This window comes from Ipomoea nil, unplaced genomic scaffold (genome assembly GCF_001879475.1).
Source record: "Ipomoea nil cultivar Tokyo-kokei standard unplaced genomic scaffold, Asagao_1.1 scaffold2036, whole genome shotgun sequence".
Lineage (NCBI taxonomy): Eukaryota > Viridiplantae > Streptophyta > Magnoliopsida > Solanales > Convolvulaceae > Ipomoea > Ipomoea nil.
The window spans coordinates 525,756-539,252 of record NW_017618464.1 but is presented as its reverse complement, the minus strand read 5'-3'; the positions used below and the strand labels follow the sequence as shown (position 1 = coordinate 539,252).

General features: G+C 37.6%; 1 protein-coding gene and 1 non-coding gene across 2 annotated transcripts; one reads left to right on the top strand and one right to left on the bottom strand.

Moving 5' to 3' along the window:
* The first annotated feature begins 980 nt into the window (after positions 1-980).
* Positions 981-4,874, top strand: LOC109147981 (proline-rich receptor-like protein kinase PERK1). Its single transcript, XM_019295672.1, has 8 exons — positions 981-1,747; positions 2,073-2,639; positions 2,731-2,817; positions 2,908-2,978; positions 3,161-3,237; positions 3,348-3,495; positions 3,581-3,742; positions 4,206-4,874. The coding sequence occupies exons 1-8, from the start codon at positions 1,168-1,170 to the stop codon at positions 4,536-4,538; spliced, it is 2,025 nt and encodes a 674-aa protein (XP_019151217.1). The 5' UTR covers positions 981-1,167; the 3' UTR covers positions 4,539-4,874.
* Positions 4,875-11,051: 6,177 nt separating this feature from the next.
* On the bottom strand, positions 11,052-11,124 carry TRNAK-CUU. Its single transcript has one exon. It is a non-coding gene; the product is annotated as a tRNA-Lys (tRNA).
* Between the last annotated feature and the right edge of the window lie 2,373 nt (positions 11,125-13,497).

Here is a 13,497-nt window from a genome sequence, read left to right as displayed (position 1 = left end):
ATTGCACCGGTTCGGAAACACGTCGTCTTTTTCGCTCTAGTATAAACTCAACTACATTGAATCCAAAGGGAGGATGAAGAAAGGAGACCGGATGGTAGATTGCTTTCGGCAGTGGATTCAAATGTAACAGTGCGGTCTGGAAATGCAACCGGAACCTTAAAAACCCGACGATGGACCATGAAATTACATATATATGCTCAAAAATCACAGTCAACAAACGGTCAAATAGACGGAGGACCAAATTGTGTTAAAATTGTAAAGTTAAGAACTTAATTGGTTGAAATTGAAAGTCGATGACCAATTTGTAAATTTAGCTATAGTTGAGGGACCATTTTGGGTATTTACTCTTTTTTTTTTTATCCTACAAGTTATGTTTTTTTTGGCCCCCGCCATGTGAGAGAAAGAGAAAACAAATGTAAGATTTGCGCGTGAAACACGGGAGCGTGCTCAATAAGTACATTTTTATTAATTTTATAAGGTCAGATTCTTGTGCGGACAGAGCTTCTCGTACGATCGCACGATAACTCACTATTAGATACGCATAAATGTATCACAAAAATAAATGTACCACAAAGAGTTTGAAAATGCACCATTAAGGATGATGCATTTTGTGGTGTACTAGTACATAACAAAATCTCACACTGAGCATGCTCTTAACATTTTCTTACCTATAATAAACATTATAAATAATCTTACATAAAAAAAAAAAAAAACTTTATTACCATTTGAAGAAAAGAAAAAAAAAAAATAAAATTATGTCAAGTGTCAAGAGAAATGAATATTAGTCGATATTCAATATTTTCACTGTATCTATAATCTATAATTATAATCAGAGGAAAATTTTGATTTTAAGATGGGAGGCGCAAAAAAAAAAAAAAAAAAAAAAAACGTTTTAATTAATTAATTATTTTGTCCCTTTATTCGTATTTCGTTTCGTCTTTGTAACGTCTATACTCGTGTAGGATAACTGGGTCATATCGGGCGGCACCATCTCTTTCGGACTATCCCTATAATCTCTCTTTCTCTCTCTCTCTCTTCTGTCTGTGACTCAGTAAGCAATCTAGAGAGAGAAACTCGTTTGCATTGCTTTGCTGCATATAACGCCGGCGTATTTCTTCTCCTCATTCGTCGTTCTTTTTCCTCTCCTCCTTATAAGGGAATCGGAAAATGTCGTCTTCACCAACGCCGCGATCAGCGCCGGCTCCGACGTCACCCCCAGCGCCACCCACCAATAGTAGTACCACTCCGCCGCCTGCCGCGTCACCACCTCCTAAACCAGCGCAATCTCCCCCACCGGCGACTACTTCCCCGCCGCCACCTTCGACTCCAGCTCCGTCCAGGTCTCCCCCGCCGCCGGCGACGCCGTCCTCCCCGGCTCCGTCCCGGCCTCCCCCGTCGACTCCTTCTCCACCTTCCAGCACTCCGTCTCCTCCTTCTCCGCCTTCCAGCACCCCGTCTCCTCCCTCGGGTACGTCTCCTTCTACTCCGGCTCCTCCGTCGCCTTCCGGGACGAGGAATTCGCCACCAGCTCCTAGAAGCGGAGGAGGGAGCTCTTCGACCCCATCTCCGCCGTCTGATGATGGATCGTCGGGGTTATCGGTAGGGTTGGTGGTGGGAGTAGCCATTGCAGGAGTGTTCATACTGGCAGTGCTGAGTTTGATGTTCATATGTTGCAGAAGGAAAAGGAGAAGAGATCATGGACATTACTATCCTTCACCACCACCACATCCACCTTCTGGGCCTAAAGGTGACCTCCTTTTTGCTTCGATTGTTCAAGCATCTTGATTTTTCTGCTTTTTAATATTTAGTTTCACGAAATCTCCTGTTTTTCCATTTTTGTTTTGTGTTTTGACTTTAGCAGGGTTAACTGGATCAATGTTTCGAGTTTTTCTTGATAGATAGCTTTAATCTGTTTAGAATGCTAAGGAATAGATTAGATCTGGCTAAGTTAACCCTTTAGATCCAACAAGGAGAATATAAGTGTAATTTATCATTTTCAACACAATTTTTGAGTCTATATATCCAATTCTAAATGCTGATGAAAACTGGTTTTAACTTCTATACCTGGACAGCTGATCCTTATGGTGGCCAAGTGCAACAATGGCAGCATTATGCTCCACCGCCTTCTGATCATGTTGTTATGATTCCTCCGAAGCCCTCTCCTCCTCCTCTCGGGGCATCACGTCCTCCTCTATCTCCTTCTTCGGTTTCAACACCTCAACTGCCGCCTCCACCTCCGCCTTACTTTAGCAGCACTGAAGCTTCATCCAATTATTCAGGGTCTTCGACTCCACTCCCACCACCTCCACCGGATATGGCCTTAGGTTTCTCGAAGAGCACATTCACTTATGAAGAATTGGTAAGGGCAACTGATGGCTTCTCCGATGCTAACCTTCTTGGACAAGGCGGTTTTGGCTATGTGCATCGAGGAGTTCTTCCTAATGGCAAAGAGGTTGCGGTTAAGGGGCTAAAAGCTGGAAGTGGACAGGGTGAGAGGGAATTCCAAGCCGAGGTTGAGATTATTAGCCGTGTTCATCATAAACACCTCGTTTCTTTAGTCGGATACTGCATCACGGGGTCTAAGAGAGTGCTTGTCTACGAGTTTGTGCCGAATAACACCTTGGAATTTCACTTACATGGTAAGTTTTTTGTATATAAAACCAATTGCCTACCCGTCATACATTAAGTTGTCAAATGATGTTTCTTCTTACAAACCCTAATGTGTAACAGGAAAAGGAAGGCCTCCATTGGATTGGTCCATGCGACTTAAGATTGCTTTGGGTGCTGCAAAAGGATTGGCATATCTGCATGAAGACTGTGAGTTCTGCTTACATACATACCCCTCTAGTTTGATATTGTTGCGCGTTTGATTTTTGTGTTGAATGTATTTCGTGTTTTAAAATGTAGGCAATCCAAAAATCATTCACCGAGATATCAAAGCTGCCAATATACTTCTGGACTTCAAATTCGAGGCAAAGGTAATTATACTTTCGTGATGTCTAAATGTGTTTGATCTTATTGGTCTCTTTTGATTTTGGTCATAGATGTCTAAATGTGCGGGCAATGAATTACTGAAATTTGTTTGAATATTAATGCAAGAGGCAACTATCGAGATGTTTGTGTTACTATACTGATGTATGAAGCTTGTTCGTTTTCTCAGGTGGCTGATTTTGGACTTGCGAAACTCACTTCTGACGTTAACACTCACGTCTCAACACGAGTAATGGGCACATTTGGGTAAGAACTAAGAGCTATTTCTTTATCATATTTACCTGTTTTCAATGTTCTTTTTTCTTCGTTTGCTGATCGATTCTGATTTTATTTGTTTCAATCTTGCTTCACCCTAGGTACTTGGCCCCGGAATATGCTTCCTCGGGGAAACTTACTGACAAGTCTGATGTATTCTCGTACGGGGTAATGCTTCTAGAGTTAATTACTGGGCGACGACCTGTTGATTCTAACCAAGCTTTCATGGACGATAGCTTGGTGGACTGGGTGAGTGATTGTGAATTATCGGTAGAAGTTTTTACGTTATCTGTTGCATTTTTGGTTGCTCTTCTAACGGTTTATACGTTTACAGGCAAGGCCTTTACTCAATCGAGCTCTAGAAGATGGAAACTTTAATACCCTTGTTGATCCACGGCTAGAAAACGATTTCAACCACAATGAAATGTTACGCATGATTGCTTGTGCAGCTGCTAGTGTCCGTCATTCTGCCAGGCGTCGACCTAGAATGAGCCAGGTAATAATTAACTTGTCTCATGAATTACAGACCTCGTGTCTTAGTGGACTAGGTTCTAGATTTCTGTTCCTCAAAATTTCCGACATTTTGACCATGTTTGGTAAAATAGTTAGCCTATTAGCTACTTTTGGCTTATTTGACCACTATTAGCTGTTTGACTTGGTTAAACAATCAGTGTTTGATTAATTAGCTTTTTGTAACAACTTATTGCTTCAAATTCAAAATGTTAAAATTCAAAAAGCTGCTCAAAGTAGCTTTTTCGAACAGCTAATTTACTAAACACTTTTCTACAATAAGCTGATGCTTTCAACTAGTCAAACCCACTAACCCAATCAGCTTACAGCCATTTCTCACCTTTACAAGTATTAAAAATACCATCAAAGAAGATACTCAACTTGTGAAATAACACTCCCTTTCTCCAAATATGTGAACTTAAATACAAGCATGTTTTGAAATTGAACAGGTAGTGAGGGCTCTAGAAGGAGATATGTCGTTGTCTGATCTTAACGAAGGAATCAGGCCGGGGCACAGTGCAGCATACGGAAGTTCATACGAGAGTTCAGATTACGATGCAATGCAATACAACGAAGACATGAAGAAATTCAGAAAGATGGCCTTGGGAAGTCAAGAATATGGCAGCACTGGCCAGTACAGCAATCCAACCAGCGAATACGGTTTAAACCCGTCTGGATCGAGCAGCGAAGGCCAAACAACGCAAGAAATGGAAATGGGTAGGATGAGGAAAGACAGTAGAGGGTACGGTGGTAGTGGAAGTAAGGGCGGTGGCTTCAACTGATCGAAGGTACTGTCGTCTATGTTCAGATGCGCATATCTGTGTGTATAAACTCTACAGGCTGCTAACTCTCTTACTGTCTCGGCAATTGCAAGAAACTGCGTGAATTGCTTAGCCAACGAGCACATTTTTTTTTCCTGAATTTTGTGTGAAATATTCTTACATACATTTTTTCCACATCATTGTATTTATTATGACCTATATATACACGAAAAAAGGGATGAGATACTCTACTTTAATTCTTTTCTGTTCATATCTTATTCAGAGACTTTTGTCTCAGCTTCTTGCTCTGTAACCCACATGATTTCTTGAATGAATATTTTGGCAGTTGGATTTGTATGAGCTGTGTTGTGTGTTGCTGACAAGAAAAAGCAACTTGTGTCTGGACCTTTTTCTTTTGTCTACTCTCCTTTATCCTGGAATATTTTTAGTTTTATACACAAAAAAAGAAGTTAATATTTCGACAACAAGAACAGAAATTCATTAATTAAGATCGGAATAAAGTACATTAGAAAGGAAGAAGGGAGGTGAAGAGCTCCATTCCTTACAATCAGAAATGAATAAAGCGTCCCTAACTAATAAATGGGTGGCTTTATTTGCAAATCGTTTGACAAAGACAAAACTAACATTACATAGATCTTTAGCAAGTTTCTTAATATTACCAAGGGAAAAAAGAAGTTAATGGCCGAACATTTTTTACCATAGGGGTCAGTTCAAGTAAAAATAAATCTTTCCGTAAAAAGTGTGGATGTGCATTATGCAAAATTACAAAATGCATTCGTTGGTAAGTAAAATTGCATTCAAGATCTGCCATTCGAATGAGCTAGTGGGTAAAAGTGCATTCAAGATCTATCACTCAGATGACACTACAAAGTGGATCTGATTGATATGTAAAAGTGCATTCAAGATCTGCCACCCACTCAAATGACACTACAAAGTGGATCTGATTGATATGTAAAAGTGCATTCATGACAATTGCGTTTTTACATATTATTGGATGCACTTTGATTTGCTTTGTACACTTTTGGGTGTTTAAAACTTTGTAACATTTATGAGGGCATTAGCACGTTGAGTTTTTTTTTCAAGATTGATGACTTACATTAATCTGCACTTTTTACTTAAGACCGTTGCTCTGACTTGATCATATATTTGAAATTTTTTATTTTCTATTTGTTAAGTATAATCATATATACTATTTTTTGCTGTACTAGATAATATCGATAGTAATAATATTAGTGCAATCAAATATACTATACCTAATTATATCCATACTATTGACATCGATATCCATCATCAGACATAAATCCTTGTGTGCTGAGTTGGTGGTAATGGCCAAAGTTGAAAGGCATAGTCATTGCTGTCTTGGCATAATTGTTTAGATAAAATAGATGATAAGGGGGTTGAGAGAGTGAATGGTCCTTTATTTGGTGCTGTGGCATGTTGTCTCACAAGCTTTAAAGTTGGTGGGGCTAACCATTACTATATTCAATCCTAACTTTTTGTGCACATGCTGGTGCAAGAAAAATCATTGAAACAGGTCACCAGTTTTTGTCGAGTGAGAAAAAAGTAGATGTTATTTTAAGGAAAACCAATATGCTGTTTTGTTGAAACCTAGTGCCATGAACTATGGGTGTTGGAATAGTTGACATGGTAATGAGTGATTTACAAGTGGTTTGATTGAAGGGAAAGAATTATGTGAGAAAAGAATTGTAATTTGATGGAAAAAAAAAAAAGAATGTGAGGATAAAGTAAGAATTCAAATTACGTTGTTTGGTATGGAGGAATAGAATTATTGGAATTGAGAAGGAAAGAAGTGATATAAAGATTAAAATACCATTGTGTAATAATAATAGTAATAATAACCAAGGGCAGTAATGTCATTTCATCTATTTTTTCATTTCCCACAACCATTGAATTGTAATTTAGGGGGTACCCCATGAATTGCAATTCAGCAAAAAGAAGGAATTGCAATTCCCTCCAACCAAATATTGTAATTGGAGTGACCAAAGAATATAATTGTGGTGGAATTGCAATGCAATTCATGTCTACCAAACAACCCAGGGTCTGAGAAAAAAATGAAGCCTAAAGCCACAGGGCCAATAGTTATGATGTGGAATCATGTTCACCATGCGCATGGTGAACACGGGATAGATCCATAATTTCTAAGCTGTAGATTCATAATTTTTATACTGTAGATTCATAATTTCTGTACTGGTGATTCATAATTTCTGTACTGCGAAGACGAAATAATGTGACTGCAAAAAGAGAAACATCGTTAACAACAAATGAAAAACAAAATTATGAATTTACAGTATAGAAATTATGGATCTACCCCTGCGTTCACCATGCGCATGGTGAACACGTTTCCACAGCATAATTTGCGCCACAAGGCATTGATTTAGTCAAATAAAAACTTCACTTAAGACTTGCTTTCAGCGATAAGGTGAGGGGTTCAATTCTTGCCACAACTATTAGAGTTTGGGTTTGAGTTTTGAGTCTTTAAACTACTCTATTTATCTCCTCATAAACTTAGCGACGGATTTATGAGGTCTAAGATATAATCTGGTGAGAATGAAAATCTAAATTATAAAAAATTAGAATGAAGCCTAAAACATGCATAAGAATATTATGTGCTGTACAAGGGAATGGCACTAGCAGTAAAACATGCAAAAATCATAGTGATAAACCAATATGCTGTTGTCATCTCTTTTTTAACTTCAGTTCGCTCCGAGAGGCACAGAAGCTGGCCCAATGAGAATCGTCACTTGTAGGAATCAAACCTAAGTTATCCTGAAATTCTTTCCCACAAAGAGAGCTCAATTACCACTTGAACTACCCTGTTGGGTTTCAGTCACATTCATATTACTTAAATATGGTAATAACTTTTATAACTCGTTTATATTTTAAGGGTTAATATAAGAGTTAGTCTACAACTTTAATAATTTTTTAAAATTTAGTCCCCAATAAACAATTTTGTTATGTTTTGGTCTTGACATTCATATTACGTCTTGGTCACAACATTCAATTCTGGTGAGGGTATCAAGATCTACTGTTTTGCACCAACTTTGGGAAACAATTCCATGACACTTGTCAAAACAAAACCGCCTCCTTTTACATCCTCGCTGCACCGCGACTGGAGTAAGTATCAATGGCAAATGATCACTATATGGACAAAGTAACGAGCTTGCTTTGGCCCCTTCAAACAAAGTTAACCAAGTATTGGATGTAAGGATTCTAACGTTTTATCGGTTACTATTATTATAACATTAGGATAAATTATGATAATATTCGATCCAGCTTTTTCTCAACCTTATTAGTACTAGTGCCTCGAGATTGCTCCCAGATTACCACTAAAAGGGAAATCTTGTAGTCCACAAATCAACCACCACCTCTCTGAAGCCTGTAACTAACTAGTCCGGGTGGGGTACACGACCTCTTTTCTCAGATTGATCAAGAAAATCGTTGTAGTCTCCCATCACCACCCAAGGTAGTGTACTTTGGGTAGACAGCGATCTCAGCATTTGCCATGCTTCCCGTCTACGTTGCCAACGAAAGTCTCCATTAGAAATACCACATTCGGCCTCTTAGCGCGGATAAGGTCCGCTAACACATAAACTGCTATCGGGTTGCCAAGTCTCCAGCAATTCCAAGATAATAAACTCATAATTATAGGCGGGCTTGCACATCAAGACCCGCCTTCTCCGTGTTTTTTGGCATAGTAACTTCAACATCCATACCCGGCGCCTTCCAGAGTTTACGATCAGCAATGGATTCCGGCGCTATCCACCGTTGTCCCACAGATGGAACAGTCCTTCTCGAACCCGCACGCAGCCATGCACCAAATGGTTTTTCAGCCATTAAATCAACACCTTGTAGTATTTTAGGGCATAACTTGTCACCATGGCCAATAACTCCACACAGGAAACAGAAGGTGGGTAGCCCCTCTCATAGCGGAAGTCAATAAATGCCCAAGTATCGTTCTCCTTCTTTTAACTTCATTTGCTTTTTTCAATGGTTTGGTGACATCAATAGCTACACGCACACGATAGAAGGCTCAATTCGCATAGACCCATCAAAGTTTCTGTCATCCGACTGCACCAATGGCAGATACAACCACATCAGATTGAAGTCCGATCGGAAGAGAGTGAATCTGTATCCAAAATTCAGCGTTTTCATAATCAACCGGCTTTGGTCACAAGTCCATGGTCCATCGTTTAATATTCACCGATATATAGCACTTATACATTTTTAACAGAATATCAAATATTTTCCCTTAGAAATTATCTATATAAATATGAAACACCATATAAGAGGAGTAGTTATGCTGTGCATGGTGCATACGGATGCAAAAACGACGTCGTTTTATTAAAAACGCGCGTCTCCCTTTAAAAAAAAAATTCAGGTTCGATTCCTAGCAACAACATTATGTTGTTCATTCATTCTGGAATTTTAGTTCATAGATTATGGAATTTTAGTTCATTGATTCTGGAATTATAGTTCATTGATTCTGGAATTATAGCTCATCGATTATGGAATTGTAGTTCGATTCTGAAATTTTAGTTCATATATTTTGGAATTTTAGTTTATTCATTCTGGAATTTTTAGTTCATAGATTAGATTCTGGAATTATAGTTCATTGATTCTGGAATTTTAGTTCATAAGTTGTTGCTGGGAATCGAACCTGAATTTTTTTTTTAAGGGGAGATGCACGTTTTTAATAAAACGATGCCGTTTTTGCATCCGTATGCACCATGCATGGTGCATACGGATGCACAACATAATTTACCATATAAGAGACCGTGATATCGATATGTATTAGTCTACAGAACTTATGGGCCAATTAAAAAGTTTAGTTTAATAAAACCATCTTAGCAAAGACAAATCCCGACAGAAGAAAATAACATTTCAAGATTTAATATAAGATGTTTCGAGTTTAGGTATTGAGTTAATTACAGGAACGGTCCATTTACTATTAATATTTATCAACTTTTATCTTTTGACTTTTAATTGAACCATAAATGGTCCATTGACTATTGATCTTTATCAATTTTCGTCTTCGATTTTCAATATGACCATAAATGGTTCATTGACTGTTGATTCTGTTTCAAATTTGATCATTCAGTTAAATAAGATATTAATAAACATTAAATGTAAGAATAATAATATAAAAATCAACTTGTTATTGAGATGGACAAATTGTATTCATAAATTTAATACATTGAGTTCATCATTGTGAAGAACTACAATTTTTACATAATTACTCTTACAGCATGTTTGGTTCACAGAATGAATTTTGAGGTAATAGGAATGCTATTCCATAAGGAATGGAATAGGCAAGAATAGAAAGGAATTGTATTCTATTGTTTGGTTCGCGGAAGGAATAGACTTTAGGAATTATATTACAGTGTTTGGTTGATTTAAGGAATAGAAATGAAATATGTTTTAAAAGACATAAATACCCTTATAAAAATATGTGATGGTTGTGGTGGTGGTGGCGGTGGCGGTGGCGGTGGTGGTGGCGATGGTGGTGGTGGTGGCGATGGTGGTGGTGGTGGTGGTGCTGGGGTGGTAGTGGTGGTGGTGGCGGTGGTAGTGGTGGGGGCGACGGTGGTGGTGGTGACGGTGACGATTGTGGCAGTGGTGGTGGGGGTGGCAACGGTTGTGGCGGTGGTGGTGGTGGTGGCGGTGGTGCTGCTGGGTGGTGGTTTTGGTGGTGGTGGCGGCGGCGGCGATGGTGGTGGCGGTGACAGTGGTGGGGGCGGCAGCGGTGGTGGCGATGTCGGTGGTGGTGGCGGCGGCGGCGATGGTAGTGGTGGTGGTGGTGGCGGCAGTGATGGTGGTGGTGGCGACGACGGTGGTGAAATAGGATAAATTTATATATAGGATTAAAAAATTAGGTTAAAGAAAGTGGTAAAAAAGAAAATAGATTCTAAAATTTATTCCTAAGCGTTAAGTAATAGGTTAATACCAGGGGGCCTTAGTAATAGCTATTACCTTATTTGAGGTAATAGACTATTACTAAAAATATTATTCCTGGTAATAGAAACGGTTACCAAACAAAGGAATAACCCTATTACTGAAAATGCTATGCCATTCCCGGCCTATTCCGTGAACGAAACGCGCCATTAAATTTAATGTTTATTAAAATGATATTTAAGTGGAGGATCAAATGTGAAAAAATCAATAGTCAAAGGATCACTTATGATTAAATTAAAAATCGAGGATAAAAATTGGTAAAGATCAATATTTAAAGAATTATTTATGATTCAATTGAAAATCAAAGGATAAAAATTCATAGGTGATAATAGTCAAGGGACCAACCCTGAAATTGAAATTAACTCTTGACTAATTTAAACAAGAAAATGAAGATCATATACATCGGCCCAATTAAAAGTTAGTTTAACAAAGCCTTCTTTAAGAGATGGGCCAAGACCAAGCCCACAAAACTAACCGGGCGGATGGAAGTTAGTTTATCGAAGCTTACAGATAGAAGACGGACCCGACCCGGATAAAAATCGCCCACCATGGGGCTCGAACCCACGACCACAAGGTTAAGAGCCTTGCGCTCTACCAACTGAGCTAGACGGGCCTTGTGTATTTGTCCATGAAATTTCTAAATTCTAGTATGCATTATCGATTTGCAGTTTTGCAGCTCCTCCTGTGTTCGAAGATCCAAATTCTTTGAAACCGGTTAGTATGCTTTAAATGCTTGGAACACCTTTTTTTTTTTTTTTTTTTCTACCTAAGGGTCTGAAGTCTGAACCATACACATTGTTTTGATTCCTAAGAAGTCTGAAACCATGAGTGATCTTAGGCTTATAGTCCTTTGTACGGTTGTGCCTACAAAATTATTATGAAGGCTATAGCAAACAGATTAAAATCAATTCTACATGGCTTAATCTCAGTTAATCAACTAAAGTGTCTTTGTACTGAGGAGGTTAATAATTGATAATATCATGATTGTCTACGAAATGTAACATTTTTTGTAAAGAAAAGACTCAAGAGATGGTTTTGGTGCTCATAAACTAGACATGAGCAAGGCCTACAATAGAGTTAAATGACCATTATTTCAACCCATAATGTCTAAGATGGCTTTACTGACCGATGTGATGGATTCTAGTTGTGAGCGGTTGGGAAATCTGGAATCAAAGGAACAACAAGATTTGGCACAACAGGACTCTGCAGGACACTACTACCACCATTATCAGGGCAAAAAAATCTCACTTTCTATGCAGTCAACAAAGATTTGGCAGCGTGATTAAAAATGGGAATGACAGATTCATTGCTGCTAAAGGAGTGAAGTGGGATGGGGTATTCTTTTCTAGGGAGGCAGAAGCAACCGCCATCAGAGAAGCTTTGAGTTGGATTAAGGAGATGAATGAACATGGGCAACATCCATGTGGAAACGTACTAACTCTCTTCAGGTTGTGCACAAAGTATTTCTGATCAAAGTGGATGTGAGTTTTCCTTTCATTTTTTTTTTTTTTTGAAAGTTACTGGTTCTATTACATTGTAGTATCTGTTCATATACTTTCTCAACCTACTGAAACACAAAGAACCAATAACGCCTCCACTGAGGCCCGAACTCATAATCTTCCTTTCATTTGATTTTAGGAGATATTAAAAACTTGTTGAGTGAATTTTATCATGTGTTTTTTATCTTTTGCTTATCAATCATCAAACATGGGTGCCCACATTGTTGCTAAGCAGTCTGTTTCTATGTCTAGTAGCTCGGAGTGATATTCAAATTAAACCCTCCAATCCTTCTTTGTAATGTTCTGTCTGCGGATTTAGTTTAATGAATTGTCTTCTTTTCAAAAAAAAAAAAAAAAAAAAAAAAAAAAAAAAAAACACTCTTTTAAGGTGTATCCTTAATTATACATTAAAAAATAATAAAACCTCACAATATGATAAAAATTATTTATTTGTAATTTAAAAATCAGTGAAATCAAATAATGTTTTGATTATTGAAAATGTTTCTCAACTCGCCTCTATAATTTTTACTACATTTTTTATCACCACCTCACATAATAAATTGCCACATCATCACCTTAAAGTTTAAAAGAAAATAAAAATATTGTCACATTTGTAAGCCTCAATTTGATGTGCCTATGGCTAGCAACTACCACATCGATCAAGCATTGATAAGAAGAGCGACTTTTGTAGTAGTGTCTAAGAGCATCCACATTAGTTGGGAAGAATATGGGGATAATGTAAGAGTGATTAGGAGAGAGAATGTGGGGAAGGGAGGAAAAAAAAAACAAAATAAAAAAACAAATGCAAAAAAAAAAAAAAAAAAAAACTGTCAGGCGCGTCAGCCGTGGGCGGGCTGCTGTGCGCGTTTTCGCGCACAGCAGCCTCTAACAAAATCAATTACACGAGATATACATATTGTGGTTTTATTTATCAAAATATTGCATCAGTAATTCTCGTACAAATAAGGATTATGACAAAATCAATTACACGAGATATACATATTGTGGTTTTATTTATCAAAATATTGCATCAATAATTCTCGTACAAATAAGGATTATGACAAAATCAATTACACGAGATATACATATTGTGGTTTTATTTATCAAAATATTGCATCAATAATTCTCGTACAAATAAGGATTATGTGAGACCGTTGCACACATAAAACTTATAATACTTTTTAGTTAAAATTTATTTAATTTTATATAAATTCATTACAAAATTTTATATTTTAGTTAAAAAGTATTACATGTCTTATGTGAGACGATTTCATACAAAACTTATTCTTTCTCGTACATATTTTTTTTGTTGATTTTTTTTTTCTTTACCTATGAAGAATTAAAAATGAATGTGCCAATAATTAAGGAGCTAAATTCACAATATTTCATAACAAATGTTCGGAAAAAAATCATTAGTTTTATTTACTTATTTTATTTGAGGATAAGGAGTAGTACTTTAGTACTGATACAAGTCCAAACATGAATCG

Excerpts from the sequence above, each read along its gene's own strand:
- LOC109147981 (XM_019295672.1), top strand. The coding sequence starts at position 1,168 with ATGTCGTCTTCACCAACGCCGCGATCAGCGCCGGCTCCGACGTCACCC. Across the intron at positions 1,748-2,072 it reads TCCACCTTCTGGGCCTAAAG|CTGATCCTTATGGTGGCCAA; the intron begins GTGACCTCCTTT and ends ATACCTGGACAG. Across the intron at positions 2,979-3,160 it reads ACTTCAAATTCGAGGCAAAG|GTGGCTGATTTTGGACTTGC; the intron begins GTAATTATACTT and ends TCGTTTTCTCAG.